Genomic DNA, 14324 nt, shown 5'->3' with positions numbered 1-14324 from the left:
CAGGACTCTCCAGACGTTCTAGACTTCAGTCCTCTTAATCCCTAGCCAGACTAATCATTAGTCCAATGAATCTGGAGGTTACTGAATTAGGGTAGTTAGAAGTACAGCAGTCTCCAAGCTTTTTTTTTAGAATAACAAAAGAATATTTATAGAAATCAAAAGGAGGACTGATTTCATTCAATCATTCTCCCAAGATTAATATGTTCAATTTAATTGTTACAGAGTAGTATGGTTGTGCTGAAACATGGAAGTCAAGAGAAATGGTTGTTTGAAGTTGAGAGAGAACTGTTCTTTCTCTCTCTCTCTCTCTTTCACACACACATACACACTCTGAATTAAATTACCATTACACTCTGGTGGGTCACTCCAGACACCTTGTGCCATACAAAGGCGAGGGTTGTTTTGGGAACTCAGAATATAACCAAGAGCACAGTGATATATTGCCAAGGAGCCCATCTTAGTGGAGTTAAATGCTACCTGAGCATGCTTCACTTCACTGGGAATACTGCAGTCAATTTCTAAAGTTAAAAAAAAATAGAGAGAGACACACAGAGAGAAAGACAGTGAGGTCTGTAGCAGGAGAAAGACTAGAAAGCAATGGATGCCATTATAGCCTTTGAGTTGCATAAATAGAGGCCTCACAGCGAGGAGCCTCGTGGGTGACCATCTGTAAATATAAAGGCACATTCATGCGTGAGTGCAGAGTTATTTTAGAAAAGGTATCTTATTGTAGCTTGCCATCAGGAAGGCTTTCAGCTACTGGCATCCAAAAGAATGCAACCATACCTGCATGCTTATTTAAAGAATGTTATGAATGCAAGATTTGGCACAACTTTTAATCAATATGGATACAAACTCTAGTTCTCTGGTCTCTGAGGGAAAAGCAAATTCTTTGCAAAGCTCTGGGCTGTGAATTCCAGCATGCCTTAGCCTGGCTGGGCTGCCAGTCCCTAAACACTTTCCCCCCGTGAAAAAAAAAAAAAAAAGTGTGAACTAGAATATTCTAGAACACTGCTGATTTTTATTCAAAAAAGAAATCCAGTGCTTTGTTTAATAAAAATGTAGGCACTGCCCTCTTTCTTGGCAACTGTCTCATGGTGACAATTATTATCTTTTCCAATGAGGAAACTTCTCTTCTCTAGGGTGTATTATGCTTTTCTAATGTTACCTGATTGGCAGTGTCTTCCTGTGTAACCTGCAGAGCATATGCAGACATAGCTGTTGCCAAGATCCTCACAAGTGGCCCCATTTTTACATGGATGCAGGAAACAAGGAGAAGGAGCTGTAAAACAGATTCCATTCCAACATGGTACACTGTTCCATTCCCTATTCAAAACAGAGCTTACAAAAATATCTATGCAGGACCTTAACATAAGTGATTACTAATGCAATCTCACTAATGGTGGAATTGGAGGCTAGATGGAGGCTCTAGCTGTTGAAACATTTTCTCAGTGCAAGAAAAGACATGGAACACTCACATTAGATTTGCCTGGGCATCTCAGGGCATGAAAACAGGGAAGGGAGGGGCTGTCTGGTAAAGAGGCATGAGTCTGACCCTTTCCAATAATATTTATTTTATTTATTAATTTTTATTATTCAAATTTTATTACTGCTCATCTCCCCCAAAAGAGAAGGGGCTGTATCATATGTCCATTGGAGATATCACAAAAGACTGCAGCCAAATACGTACTCTTTATGTAATTTTTGTTATTATTTCATTTATATCTCCCTTTTCTCTGACAGCTCAATATGCAGTACATGGTGAGGCTCCCCTTACTCTCTCCCACTACAAAGATACTATGAAGTGCTGGGTTAAATCACCCAATGCCCCATGATCAAGTGGAGATTTGCATTTGGGTCTCTCAGTCTCAGTCCAACACCTTAATCATTAATATAGCTTAGTCTTTGCTCAAATTTGCAAAGCAAAGCAGTAATTTAAAATTTCCTGGAATCTAAATTGATATTATAACCTTGGGGATTCAACAAGCTGATGTTAATTATCTGTGCAGAAAGTAGCCCCTTTTTGGAAGAAGTAAGCTGCAGAATAAACAATATTCTGGTTATGTGCATTCACCAAGTTATTATGGATATACTGACCCATTATTTAAACCAGTGTTTCTTAACCAGTGGTATGTGTGCTATTGATAGTACACAGAAGCAGTCTAGGTGGAACACAGGGCAAGCTCATAAACTCCCCTGCAAGTTGTGCTTCCCAACATATATGAACCTCCTTGTAGTCTTTCTGTTCATACACTGCAGCTGTTCAGGCCAGGCAACAGCAGTTGAACTAGCTCTGTTTTCGCTCTCCATCCACTTTGCTTCCTTTGTCTGAACTATTTGGTCCACCAGCCACCTCCTTCCTAGGCTCTGTCTCCAGGAGCCAGAGGTGACAACTGAGCCTGCCAGGGTGAGCAAGCACTCACTACCCATGCAAGGTGATCAAGGAAACTAAGAGCCAGTGTCCAGGTGGAGCGGGAAAAGTCAAAGAAAGTGGTAGTGCTGGTACCTTGGTGTATCCAGCATTACTCCCTTTTTCAGTCTTGGAAGTATGATGACATCTGTCACTGGGCACTTATGGGGTAGATCTAACATCTCCTTTTCACTCTCCACCCCGTTCAAGCAAAAGTCTGTCAAGTTATTTTCTGGCAAACACATGTAAGGTGGGGAGAGTCTTGGAGTGCCAATCAAGTTCCAGCTGAAGCCTACTCAGAACTTAAATCCAGCTGAGTTAAATGGGACTCATGGCCCAAAAAGTGTGTACATGGCTGAAACCTTCCTGTGCTGCTTTCATGATGATGATAATGATCATGACATTGATGATGAAAGAATCAATATAACAGAATGTCTATATAGCATATTTATTTCCTTCTTGGAAAAAGTGAACTTTTTGTTTTGAAGTAGGACCCTGGTTGTTTGACAGATGTAAGATTCAAAAGATTAAGGCCCACAGATTACCCTACCTTAAAAACATATTAAGAGGTGAATACAGATTTACATTAGCCAAGCATCAACTTGTTCTATATCTTTCCTCTCTTCTGTACAGATGTCATTACTTTATCAGAAGAAGTTACTAAAGAAGTTTATCACATACAGTAAGTATGAGTTATTAGCCTATACCTTTGCAGTTTTACACAAGCAACAAGAAAGCTAAAGCAGCTTTTGAACATGACCTTTCCCTCCCTTTTTCATGTGTGCTTTTATTTTTATGAAACTTTCAGGGGATTAGGATACAGATGGAGACTGTGTGGTCTTTCCAATGTGGAATTTGAACTCCTAGAAGCCAAAGGTGAAGGATGTTGGGAGCTATAGTTTAGCAACAGCTGGAGGAACATACACTAACCTCTTGATTAAGAAGAGATAAATTGTTATCAAAGGCGTGTCACATTTTTCTAAAATTCACAATAAATGCCCATTTAAAAATATCTTCTCATGGGAGAGAGTTGGTAATTATTTTAAATACTAATGCCAAGTATTTAGGTTTAGGTTTATTCTTTGGGGTTTATTCTTAGGGGCAGAAAACACCTGCTGCTTAATGAGTGAAAGAAACCAACCCCAAACCTCTCGTCCAGGCCAAAGGCTACAGGTAAAATCTCTTGGTTCACAATTATGCTCCAGTGGACAAAGATCCCTCCTATTCCAATACCTATCTCACAGTGCCGTCCAGTGTATCCAGGGAGGCAGTCACATTTGTACTTGCCAATATAATGGAAGCAGGTGCCCCCATTATGACAAGGCCCTGAGGTACAAGGATCAGGTTTACCTACGAGAACAAAAGATATAAGTTATATAGTGTACAATTCCAAAACATTTTCAAAGGGACAATGGCATGCCATCGAGTACCTATCTCACAGTGCTTCCCTGTAAAGCGGTAGGGACAGGTGCAGTGGTATTCCCCATCTGATTCCTTACAGGTCCCTCCATTGCGGCAGGGTCCAGAGCTGCACAATTTGGGTCTTGCTGGCAAGAGAAAAGTAACAATACTCGCTATATATCCTTTGAAAATAAACCTTCCACACCATATAAATGGGATGAAAGGAGTAGTCTGTTCACTGCTTGTCTAGTCCATTTGTCACATTAAACTGATTCCTACTTTCAGCAGCCAATCCACAGATATGGATTATGAATAAATTCAAGATAGAAAACCAAATACTTCACCAAAATCAATTTCTGCTACGTATAATATTATTCACAAATATTGCTTAGCCAAGCTGTGTTTTAAGAATGGTTTGTTAAATTGGCATTAGACTTGCTGGCAAACAAATAATGAATTATTTGACCAATACCTGGTATTGTTTTTCCTTTATTTATTTTGGCAATATCCACATTTTGAGCTGAGTACAAGCACAAGCCTTAAATAAGCCACAAATCTGGCTTCAGATACAATGGCTAACAATAGTTAAAACTAGAAAGGATTCATTACCCAACAGTAAACCATTCCCTCAAATTGAGGTTTGCTGCCAAGAAAGAAACCACTGTTGTACATCATGCTAAATCCAAAACAAACTAGGTTATGCCTTTCTATTATGCACAGAACCAAACCACTATGGAAATTGCCCCTCAGTTAGATGACTTTGAAAAGGAATTTGTCCATCACTGTCCATCAGTCTGTTTTAAGTCAGTCTATTATTAAATTAAATTAATTAAATTTAAAACAAATTAATATTAAATTAAATTAAACTTTTAAATTAGTCTTTTATTAATGGACCTCAAAATGAGAGCTAAAATACAACTAACAGCAGGTGAAAAACCAGGAGAATTCCTCCATGCCCCAGACTGTTCCTAAAAGCGTAAGTGCTAGGAATGCTGCACTAAATGTACTTTTGATTTGATCTTTTGGGCTCTATATAATCTACCTTTGTAGTGCAACTAATACAGTTAAAGGAGACAAACAATAAAAATTGTGTTATAATAGCTTGGAACTACAGTAGTTTAACGCCTAAACATTGTGGGCCCTCAATTCAAAGATCTTTTTCAACTTCTTTTTTTAAATTTGTATGCCACGTTTCACAACCACGTTTTGCTTTTTATAACACTGTGAACAACGATTACTGGAAAAAGTCACTACTAGTGACATAAAAAGGATAAATAGGAAACAAAGGCTGCACAGCAATCCAGATGCAAAGAGGAAAAGTCCCCATGGATAATAACTGTCAGCAGCTCCTTAAAGAAGCAGTGGCGTCTTGTGTGGCTGCCTGCTGATCCCAGGAAAAAAAGTGTTTGATTTAAGGAGTTGCCAACAGTACTCTGCATGTGCCCATGCATGCTCCAAATTATCTTTCCCTCTTCCCATACAGATTGCCTCATAAAACCATGCTTTTCCTCATCCAATTGAACACTCCCTAGATATTTCCTTCTTAGATTAGGTGTTAAGACACACCACGTCCCAAGATGTAATACTTTCCAATGGCCAATGCACTGGGTGCTTTTTGGTACAGAAACACAGAGGATCCTATAACGGATGTTCTAAAGGCAGAATACGTCTTCAGTGGTCTCACCCGAATCTGGCTGGCCACAGGATGAACCGTGCACTGGTTCAGTCATATGAGAGAGAAAAAAACAATCTCTGCAACCAATTTCTCACCCAATCCTGTTCTGGGGAAGTGGGGGAGTTGTCTCTCATCAAAGCAGGATTGGGAATGTAGATTCTGTTCAACTACCTCAGGATTGGCAAGTACCTTTCTCACAATATTTTCCAGTGAAGCCTCGGGGACAGTCACAGGTGTAGGAGTCTTCATGAGCATCGCAAGATCCACCATTCAGGCAGGGCTCTGAGTCACATGGAGAGGGTGGCTCAGCTGCAAAAGCAGACATGGCCTCACATGGGCTGATGCTAAATGAAAAACCCACCTGCCCCATGGAAAGGTGCTCAATTAAATGACATGGAAAAAGAGGACACATCTCTTTGAATTCAGATGCCCAGGGATATTCTAAGCCATGCATCCATACAAGAAAAAGAAATCCAAGTTTGGGGTTGCAGACACAGGAACAGCATTTTGACATCATCTTAAATATACACAGGGTCAAGTTGGAGGTGTGGTTGGATGTTTTGCAGTACTCTAGGGAGTGATGGCTAATCATTGTCAGAACTACAACCAGCAGGAGAGGAAAATTAACTCTTTCTTCCCTAACTGCATGGCTAAAAAAACCTCTATTCTGATGTTAATATGCACTGTAAAGGAAATCCCTCACTGATATAAGTAAATGCCAGTTTCAGAGGAGGAATTTTTTTTAGAATGCAGAAAGATATAGCAGATTGTCCTTCATACTATTTACAAACCCCATACTTAACAGCCCACCTGATATTTTCACCAATTTTATAACTTGCATGAGAAGCATAAACAGCAACAAAGATGGCACAAGTTGCTTGCACATTATTTTCCCATGCTACCATGTCACCTGCATGTCCCTTGTATTCAAACCAAACATGGTGTGAATTATATTGCATTTCCCAAGATTGCATTTCTCCCTCCTTCACTTTTAAACCTACCCCTTAATCTTCACTAAGCAGGGTAATTCTGGGTTGGCATCATTACATGAAATTCTCCTTTCCCCCATCATGGTCCTCACAGTCAGAGCACCCTCTAATCCCCTTTTCTTACTTACTGTGGTTAGTGCCATAATCTGTATGGCACACGCAAAGGTAACTGCCACCATACTCCATACAGTAACCCCCATCAGGGCACTGGGTGTTCATATTGCAAGGTGTAGTAGTCACTTCTGCAGTAGGAAAAGAGCACATACAGGGTGCTTCACTATTACACAGCTGAGTACTGTACAGATGAGCTTTATAATGATGAGAAATGTTACCCATTACATAGTCAGCAGGATCAATTATCCAGCAGACAGAAAATCATCTAGTTTACTTACAAAACTAGAAGATATAGGACACACAAAAGAAGGAACAATGCTGCATGGTATATACTGTAAGCCTGTCTTCCCTAAACTAACCCATCGGCCTGGTCAGACTGTCAATCACTGGCTTGATGTGATCTCCAACTACCTGGAGGGTATCAGTTACAGATACAGATTCAGATCATTACTAGTGCCCAACAAAAATCTGGACTGTTAGCTTGGTTCTTGGTGCTTTCAGCAATCATATGCCAGGGAGGGGCTCTGAAGGAATCAAAATATTAGTTGGCCAGTTATATAAAACAGTTTATCTGCCCATGTTTATAAAATGGAAATGTCAGTCATAATTTTAGGCAAAACAGTTAAGAAGCTGTGGCAAACAGATGAGGTGGGATCAACATGAAGACATGCAAGATCACTAAAAAAGGCAAATAATAGAATTTAAATGGGCAACTAGTATACTACTTGCTTTCGGATCCAGTGCAGTCTTGTTATTTGAGTGGTGAGGTACTGAAGAGCCATAGGTCCTGATTCATTAATGAAGAAAATTAGGTGACCTTGAACCAGGCCATCCATAGTCAAATCCACTATGGATATATGGATAAAATAGGAGTGTGTATGCATGCTTCTGTGTAGAGAAATCATGCATGCTACCTTGTATGCCATGGTAGGAAGTTAAGGATATAAATGTAATTAACCACAAAGTTAGATAATTTCAGGCCAAACTGTGTGTGTGTGTGTGTATGCAAGATTTAAAACATCTAATAACAATAATAATAATATTGCATCATATTATATTGTAAGTTTTTAGAGAGAAAATCTTTCACAGCAGAAAGAACAGAGTCTGGTGACACCTTAAAGACTTGCTAGTTGCAAATTAGCATAAAAATAAATGGGTTACGCTTTGAGGTATCACAATATACTACATCATTTTATCACACATGCAGCAAGAATTTAAAGAAGGTAATAAAAGATTTGCATAGATCAGAAAACCTTTCTCTTACCAAATTCACAGAGAAGTCCAAAATATCCAGGTGGACAATGGCACATGGTGACATTTCCATCCAGACACTTTCCTCCATTTCGACACTCACAGTCTTCTGAGAGTTCTGCAAAAAGTCAAAGGAGAGAGGGAGAGGGAACGTTGAGCAGGACTAATTAGTCTTATCTGAGCCGGCAAATCTGAGACCTTCATTAATATACACCCATTCCGTAACCAAAGCAGCATGGTTCAGCCTCTTGTGAGGAAAGATCAGAATCCGGTTTGGCTACAAATGTTGTGGTGAAGAACTTTTGCTTCCTTTTCTTGTAACATCAGTTATTTTCCTTAATTAATACCTAGGCAATGGCAAATTACAAACCAGCTGTGCTCCCTGCTGGAGTCATCACACTTCACCTATTAAATGCTCCCTTGTGGTGATATCTGTCCTTGGTTCAACAACTCTAATGAGCCTTATTGCTTTTTTTTTTTTGAAGATGGTACCTTAAACAATATTCCTATTCTTTTCCTAGAGGATGATAGGAGCCAGTATTAACTGCCTGTAAGTTTAAGAGTGGGGAAAGCTTAATGGGGATAAATGGGGTGAACAGGAGATACAGTGGGAAGATGAAGGAAACAGTAATTCTCCAGAAACTGAAGAAAAAAAATGGCAAGGGGTAATATACATTAAAGTCGCCTAGAAGTATTAGCATATTAAAGCTTAACAACACATTGATGGGAGCCAATTCTGTTCTTAGTGTAACAATGACAGGCAGCCCTGTGTGGTGCTGAAAGCCCTTATTTACATCATCCAGAGTTCCCTCGAACTGCACCATCGATTTTAATATTGCCATTGTTGAGAATCAGTGAACAATTTTCTAACATTTTTAGGCAGAAATGCAGGGGAAAAAAAGTTTAAGGCTTAAAATAGACTTTACATAGTTAAAGAAAAACCTCAAATTCCCCCCAAATACAACATCAGTGAAAAGTTGCAATCCTGCCTAACTACTGTTTTAAGTATGTGTCATGGCCATCATTAATTCCTTGCTTGAACTACATGCTCACAATTTTCAGAATAAAGAGGTTTGTAATGTTTTTCCAGTGTAAATTTTATTTCAAAAGATTTGTAAATGTGTGGTGTTAATCACTTCATACAGACAGCCTTTCATCACTGCCCTGTCCCCTGTGCCAGGTCTGGCTACCAAAACTTGCTGGAATCCTTTAAATCAGTGTTTCTCAATCTCAGGGACTCCAAGACTTGTGAATTTCAACTACTGGGATTTGAAGTCCACAGGTCTTAAAGTTGCTCATATTGAGAAACACTGCTCTAAATGCTTGCAGTACACGGAATGTACGAAGATCAGGGTTTCTTCTGGTTTTATGCTGTTCTCACATTTGGCTTTTAATTCCCATTTTGAAATGATTAACACCACAAATTTGCAAATCTTTTGAAATAAATTTGACACTGGAAAAACATTACAAACCTCTTTATTCTGAAAACTGTGAGCATAGAGTTCAGGCAAGGAGGTATGATGGCCATGACACACACTTAAAATAGTAGTTACTGTGCCACACATCTAACTTTGAGGTGGTGTCACTATCTCCCATGCAAATGCCCACATCAATCCTGTTTTTATTTTGCTAAGTTATGTCAATGTCATCCTTTGCAAGTTCTTAACAGAATCTTATTGTTAGTATTGATAAATCTAAAACAACTGGAAATTTAATGTGGTTGGAGAAGATGGTAGTAATTTTTCCACAGAGCTAAAACCAGCTCAGACAGAATCACTTTGGAAAAGAAAACAAATGAAAAATCATTTGTTCTCTGTGCACTGCCCACCCAGACTGCAGCTCCCCATGGCTAATCTGGAAATAAATGTACACATGCATGAAGCTCATGGAGAACACAAATATATTGTTTAGTGTGTTTGACTCCAATACTTACTATCACTGCAATCAGTGCCTGTGTATCCCTCTGCACATTCACACATATAACCTTGACTGCTTTCAAGGCATGTGCCCTCATTCTGGCATGGGTTGGAGCTACAGGCATTAGACATTCTGGGACCACCTATAAAACATCAGTGAAGGAATCATGATCACATATAGAGAGAGCTACATTTCTGTAGCATAAAAAAAGAAAATGAGAACACCTTAGTATCAGATATTTGAGCTAGTCTTTACCTATAAAGCCCTATATGACATAGGGCCTGGTTACTTGAGGGACCACCTATCTCTCATAGTATCTGCCCAGCTGATTCAATCTGGCAGGATTGATGTGCTCCATGTTCCTTTGATTAAACAATGCCATCTATCATGATCCTATAAATGTACCTTCTCTGCTGCAGCATCTGCCTCCTGGAATGAGGTTCCCCTTGAGATTCAGATGCCCCCCCCCCCCCGCTGGTATTTTGGACAGCCTTGAAGGCCTCGCTCTTCACCCAAGCTTTTGGCAAGAGTGATTGGAGTCCCCTTCTGGGTAAGTGGGCTTGCTTGGTAGTTGCCTGGTTTGTGCCATATTTTTGTCTTTATTTTTATTACTGTATTATTTTCTTGTTCTCTGTGTTATTATCTGTGAACCACCCAGAGTTGCTGGGAGTTGGACTGCTTAAAAAATCAATCAATCAATCAGACCCACTTCTCTTGATGTCTATACAGAAGACACATGCAGAGTAAGCACAGAGGACTTTATGCTTTACTGTGGACAAGATAATGGATGGAAACTACTGCCCAAGAGGCTGATTCTATCTTCTTAGAAAAGGACCACCTCAAACAATTCAGCCACAATGCTAAAAATATCTGAAATGAATCTAGTTTGATGCCAAGAATTTTATTTTCACAAACGTAATCAACAGAATAATTCCTAAATGGAGTTTCAATCACAATCTATGAACCAGCTTCTGCAGTGATTATTATTACTGTATTATTACTGACTTTCCCTGTATTCTGCTACGGTTGGAGATATGGCTGGCTGGGAAAAAGATAAGACCTTTTGTTGTTGTTTTAATTGTAACTTTATTAAAGATTACAATTTTTAACAATAAAAATGAATACAAAATAAAAAAATAAAACTTAATTTCAAAGTCTTAATATTCAAAGTCCAAAATGCCAATGTTTTCTAAGCCCTTAAAAGTTTCTGTAGCCTTAAACAGCAGAAAGTAAGACAAAATCTTGTCTTATTTTCTGCTGTTTAAGTTCTTAAAAATTATAAAAGTAGATCTTCATATTCTTATATTGAGGATGAAAGAGCTACACTCACCCAGTGTTTCCAGCCGTGTCACTCTGCAGGTGTCTAACTTCCTTAACTCATTAAGAGGCATTTTCCAAAAACAATGCGCTCTACACAGGGCTGCCCTTGAAGAGCATTCGGAAGCTTCAGCTGGTGCAGAATGCAGCTGCATGGGTAGAAAATGGAGTCGGGTATTCAACTCACATAACACCACTGCTACCTGAGCTGCATTGGTTGCCAGTGTGCTTCCGGGTGCAATTCAAGGTGCTGGTTGTCGCCTTTAAAGCCCTTCATGGCTTGGGACTGGGATACTGTCTTCTCCCAGTTGTTTCTGCCCATCCAATTCGATCTGGTAGGTTGGGCATGCTGCGGGTCCCGGGGGGGCTAGAAGGTGTGCCTTCTCAGGCGTAGTGCCTGCCCTCTGGAATATCCTCCCTACAGAGATTAGAATGTCCCCGACCCTGTTGGCTTTTCGTAAGGCTGTGAAGACCTGGTTATGTACCCAGGTCTGGGGCCCCGAATGTGTGAATGGTCCTGTTTCTTGGTTATATTAACATCTATGCACTGCTTACTTGGTGGCCATGTATATTTATTCTGTAATTTAATTGTTTTAATTGAAATTGTTTTAATTGTTTTATAGTTTTTATTGTTGTAAGCTGCTCTGAGTCACTTGCTGAGAACAGCAGCTATAGAAATTGAATAAATAAATTAAATAAATAAAATTAGCAAGGGAAGTGCACGAACTTAGTGTCTTTGGGAAGCTCCATTTGCAGCTTGAGCAAATATGGTGAATTCCCCCGTCTCCCGATTTCCCCCCCACTTGAGATTGCTGTCTTTCCTCTTCGTGAGGAAAAGGAGCAACTGTAAGGACAAACAGCTTGGGCAATCTCATGTCTCTCTCTTTGATCCAGAGAGGCTCCCTTGTAAAATGCTGCAAATATCAGCATTGTCAGTGGTGCTGTCATCAGTCCGCCATCTTCCCCGGAAGTTGGAAGAAATAAAAATAAACATATGCGTGTGGGAAAAAAATTGTTTTTGAGATTGGAGTTATAAGTTGTAATGGCGTTTAGAGACATTTTTGAAGAACTGCATCAGGAAATAGCTGTGTTTTGTCTTCTTGAAAACATTTTGTTCCCAAATGAAAGTGTTACAGAACAAGATATGCAGCAAACTTTACTTGAGGAAAATATGAATGAAATTTTGAATAAGAATCTGCCACCAGATACAGACAGAAAAATGGAAGAGGTTCTAAAAATTAAGAAGGAACTAAAAATGTTAATCACAAAGAACAGTTGGAATAATTTCTCTTTGTTGGATTTACAAAAGAGACTGTTTAAAGTGCTAAAGAAATTTGTAACAAGGATCAGCAATCATTTGAATGGATTACAGAGAAAGACTGCTTTGTATAGAAGGAAAAAAGGCTATAAAGTTGATTTGATTAGGGATAAAGTGGGATATGTTGTTATTCTGAGTGGCTCTTTCTGGATTTATTGATATCTTAAATAGAAAATGGAGTGTACTGGATTTGCCTACACTGAATATGATATAAAAGTTTTTTTCCTCTATAGTTGTTTTATGTAACCTTAATAATTCTTAAACTGGTTTTATATTTAACTGTTTATTCAACATAGACGTTTGGAGATTTTGTTTTTTTAAAGGATAAATTATTTCTCTCTGTTATGTTAATTTAGCTCTTTGTCTATATTAGAATACTGGGATTACTTTATACTAGTGAAATGTGGAAGTAGAGATATGGAATGTGTGTTTGGGATAAGTTGTTATTTGGAATGTTATGTATTGGGGCTTGAAAAAATAGAAGGCACAGAAAAGAGAGAGAGAGAAAAAAATTGAAAAAAAACAAGAATATAGTAAAGAAAAAGAAATATATACAGAAGTGACTTCCCCCTTCATCATAACAAGTATAAATAATTTTAGTAACTTATCACCTTCTCTTAAAATACAACAAATGATCTCTTCTTCCTATATCCCATCTCTTATGTATAAACAAATCCATAAAACCTCATCATTTCAGTCCATTTCAGTCCTGATGTCAGCAAAAGTCCATTTAAGGTTAGCAGAGATAACAACTTATCTATTTGAACGTTGATCAAATAAACCAACTTCATATTCCTTCCTTTTACTTTTAACAATTGTGATCTTCAGTTCCTTCAAATAGAACTTGATTTCTATCAGGTTCTATTGTCCTAGAACTTGATTTCTTTTCATTTTTTCCTTTGTCCCTTCCCACAAAATTCTTCAAAGCTTTAAAAAGTCTCTTTTGTAAATCTAATATAAGAAGATTATCCAGGTCACTCTCTTGGTTTGTTATGTTTATATCCCTTTTAATTATTAAGACATCAGCCGGTTTCTTTTGTATGTCCAGTGTAATATCTTTTTCCACGTCATTCTTGTAGCCTATCATTTTTAAATCCACTTTCAGATCAGTCTCAATCATGTCAGGTAATACTTGTTCCTCTTCCATAGCACCTTTTAAACACAGTTTATCTATAGAGGCAGACACTCCTAAAATTAACTTCTGAGTCCATTGTCCAAAAAAATCCTTTAATATGTCCAGTGCTAAAATATTTTGCTTCATTCTATATTAGTAAGTTGAATTTGAGTGGTGTTCTCCTTTAATTGTAATCTTTAGATCCTTCTAGTGTCCAATTTTTAAAGTCTTACCTTATTATGGTTTTTTTTAAAGAATTCAAAACAAAAGCATTTTCCCACAGGAAGGATTCTTTATAATTAATTCCAAAATCTTATTTCAAATTTGTAACTTTCTAATATCAAAGTTTTTATCACCCTTTTGCTTTTTATTCCAGAAAAAAAAATTAAGTCCTTAAACTTGTATTTAAAAATTATTTTGCTAAAGATTGAAGGAAACTCACCCTGTGCTGCAAAACATGTTGATCCAAAGGTTCCTAATAGCTAAAAAGCAGTTAACAAGTAATTTCCAAAAGTGATTAAAAAAGGAAGTATGCAAACCCAATGTCCTTTCAAAGACTCCAACTGCGGTTTGAGCAAGATGGCTATTCCCTCATCTCCCAGAGCTCTAAACCCAGCTGAGACCACTGTCTTGCAGTCTCCTCATGAGGAGCACTTGTGGGTGATCTCAAGTCCTTTCCTTGTCCAGAGAGGAATTACGAAGAGCCAGTCTACTCGCTGGCTCTTCATTCTGTCGTGGTCATTGGCTCTGCTTTTCACAGAGCCGTCCTCAGTTTGCCATTTTTCCCCCAGAAGTAACCTTCTCAGTTGTCATAACCA

The 14324-nt window shown here is 38.5% G+C and overlaps 1 protein-coding gene across 1 annotated transcript in view; it reads right to left on the bottom strand.

The window, feature by feature from the left end:
• The window catches only part of SNED1 (sushi, nidogen and EGF like domains 1), a 73563-nt gene that overhangs the window by 19692 nt on the left and 39547 nt on the right, over nt 1–14324 (bottom strand). The window contains exons 10-17 of the mRNA XM_063306742.1: nt 9774–9899; nt 7854–7958; nt 6604–6717; nt 5676–5795; nt 3841–3957; nt 3644–3760; nt 1169–1282; nt 345–518 (exon numbers count right to left, since the gene is read on the bottom strand). Of these exons, the coding sequence (XP_063162812.1) occupies nt 345–518; nt 1169–1282; nt 3644–3760; nt 3841–3957; nt 5676–5795; nt 6604–6717; nt 7854–7958; nt 9774–9899 (987 nt within the window). The remainder of the gene's footprint in view (nt 1–344; nt 519–1168; nt 1283–3643; nt 3761–3840; nt 3958–5675; nt 5796–6603; nt 6718–7853; nt 7959–9773; nt 9900–14324) is intronic.

Source organism: Candoia aspera, chromosome 6 (assembly GCF_035149785.1).
Source record: "Candoia aspera isolate rCanAsp1 chromosome 6, rCanAsp1.hap2, whole genome shotgun sequence".
Lineage (NCBI taxonomy): Eukaryota > Metazoa > Chordata > Lepidosauria > Squamata > Boidae > Candoia > Candoia aspera.
This window is presented reverse-complemented; position numbering and strand designations above follow the sequence as displayed.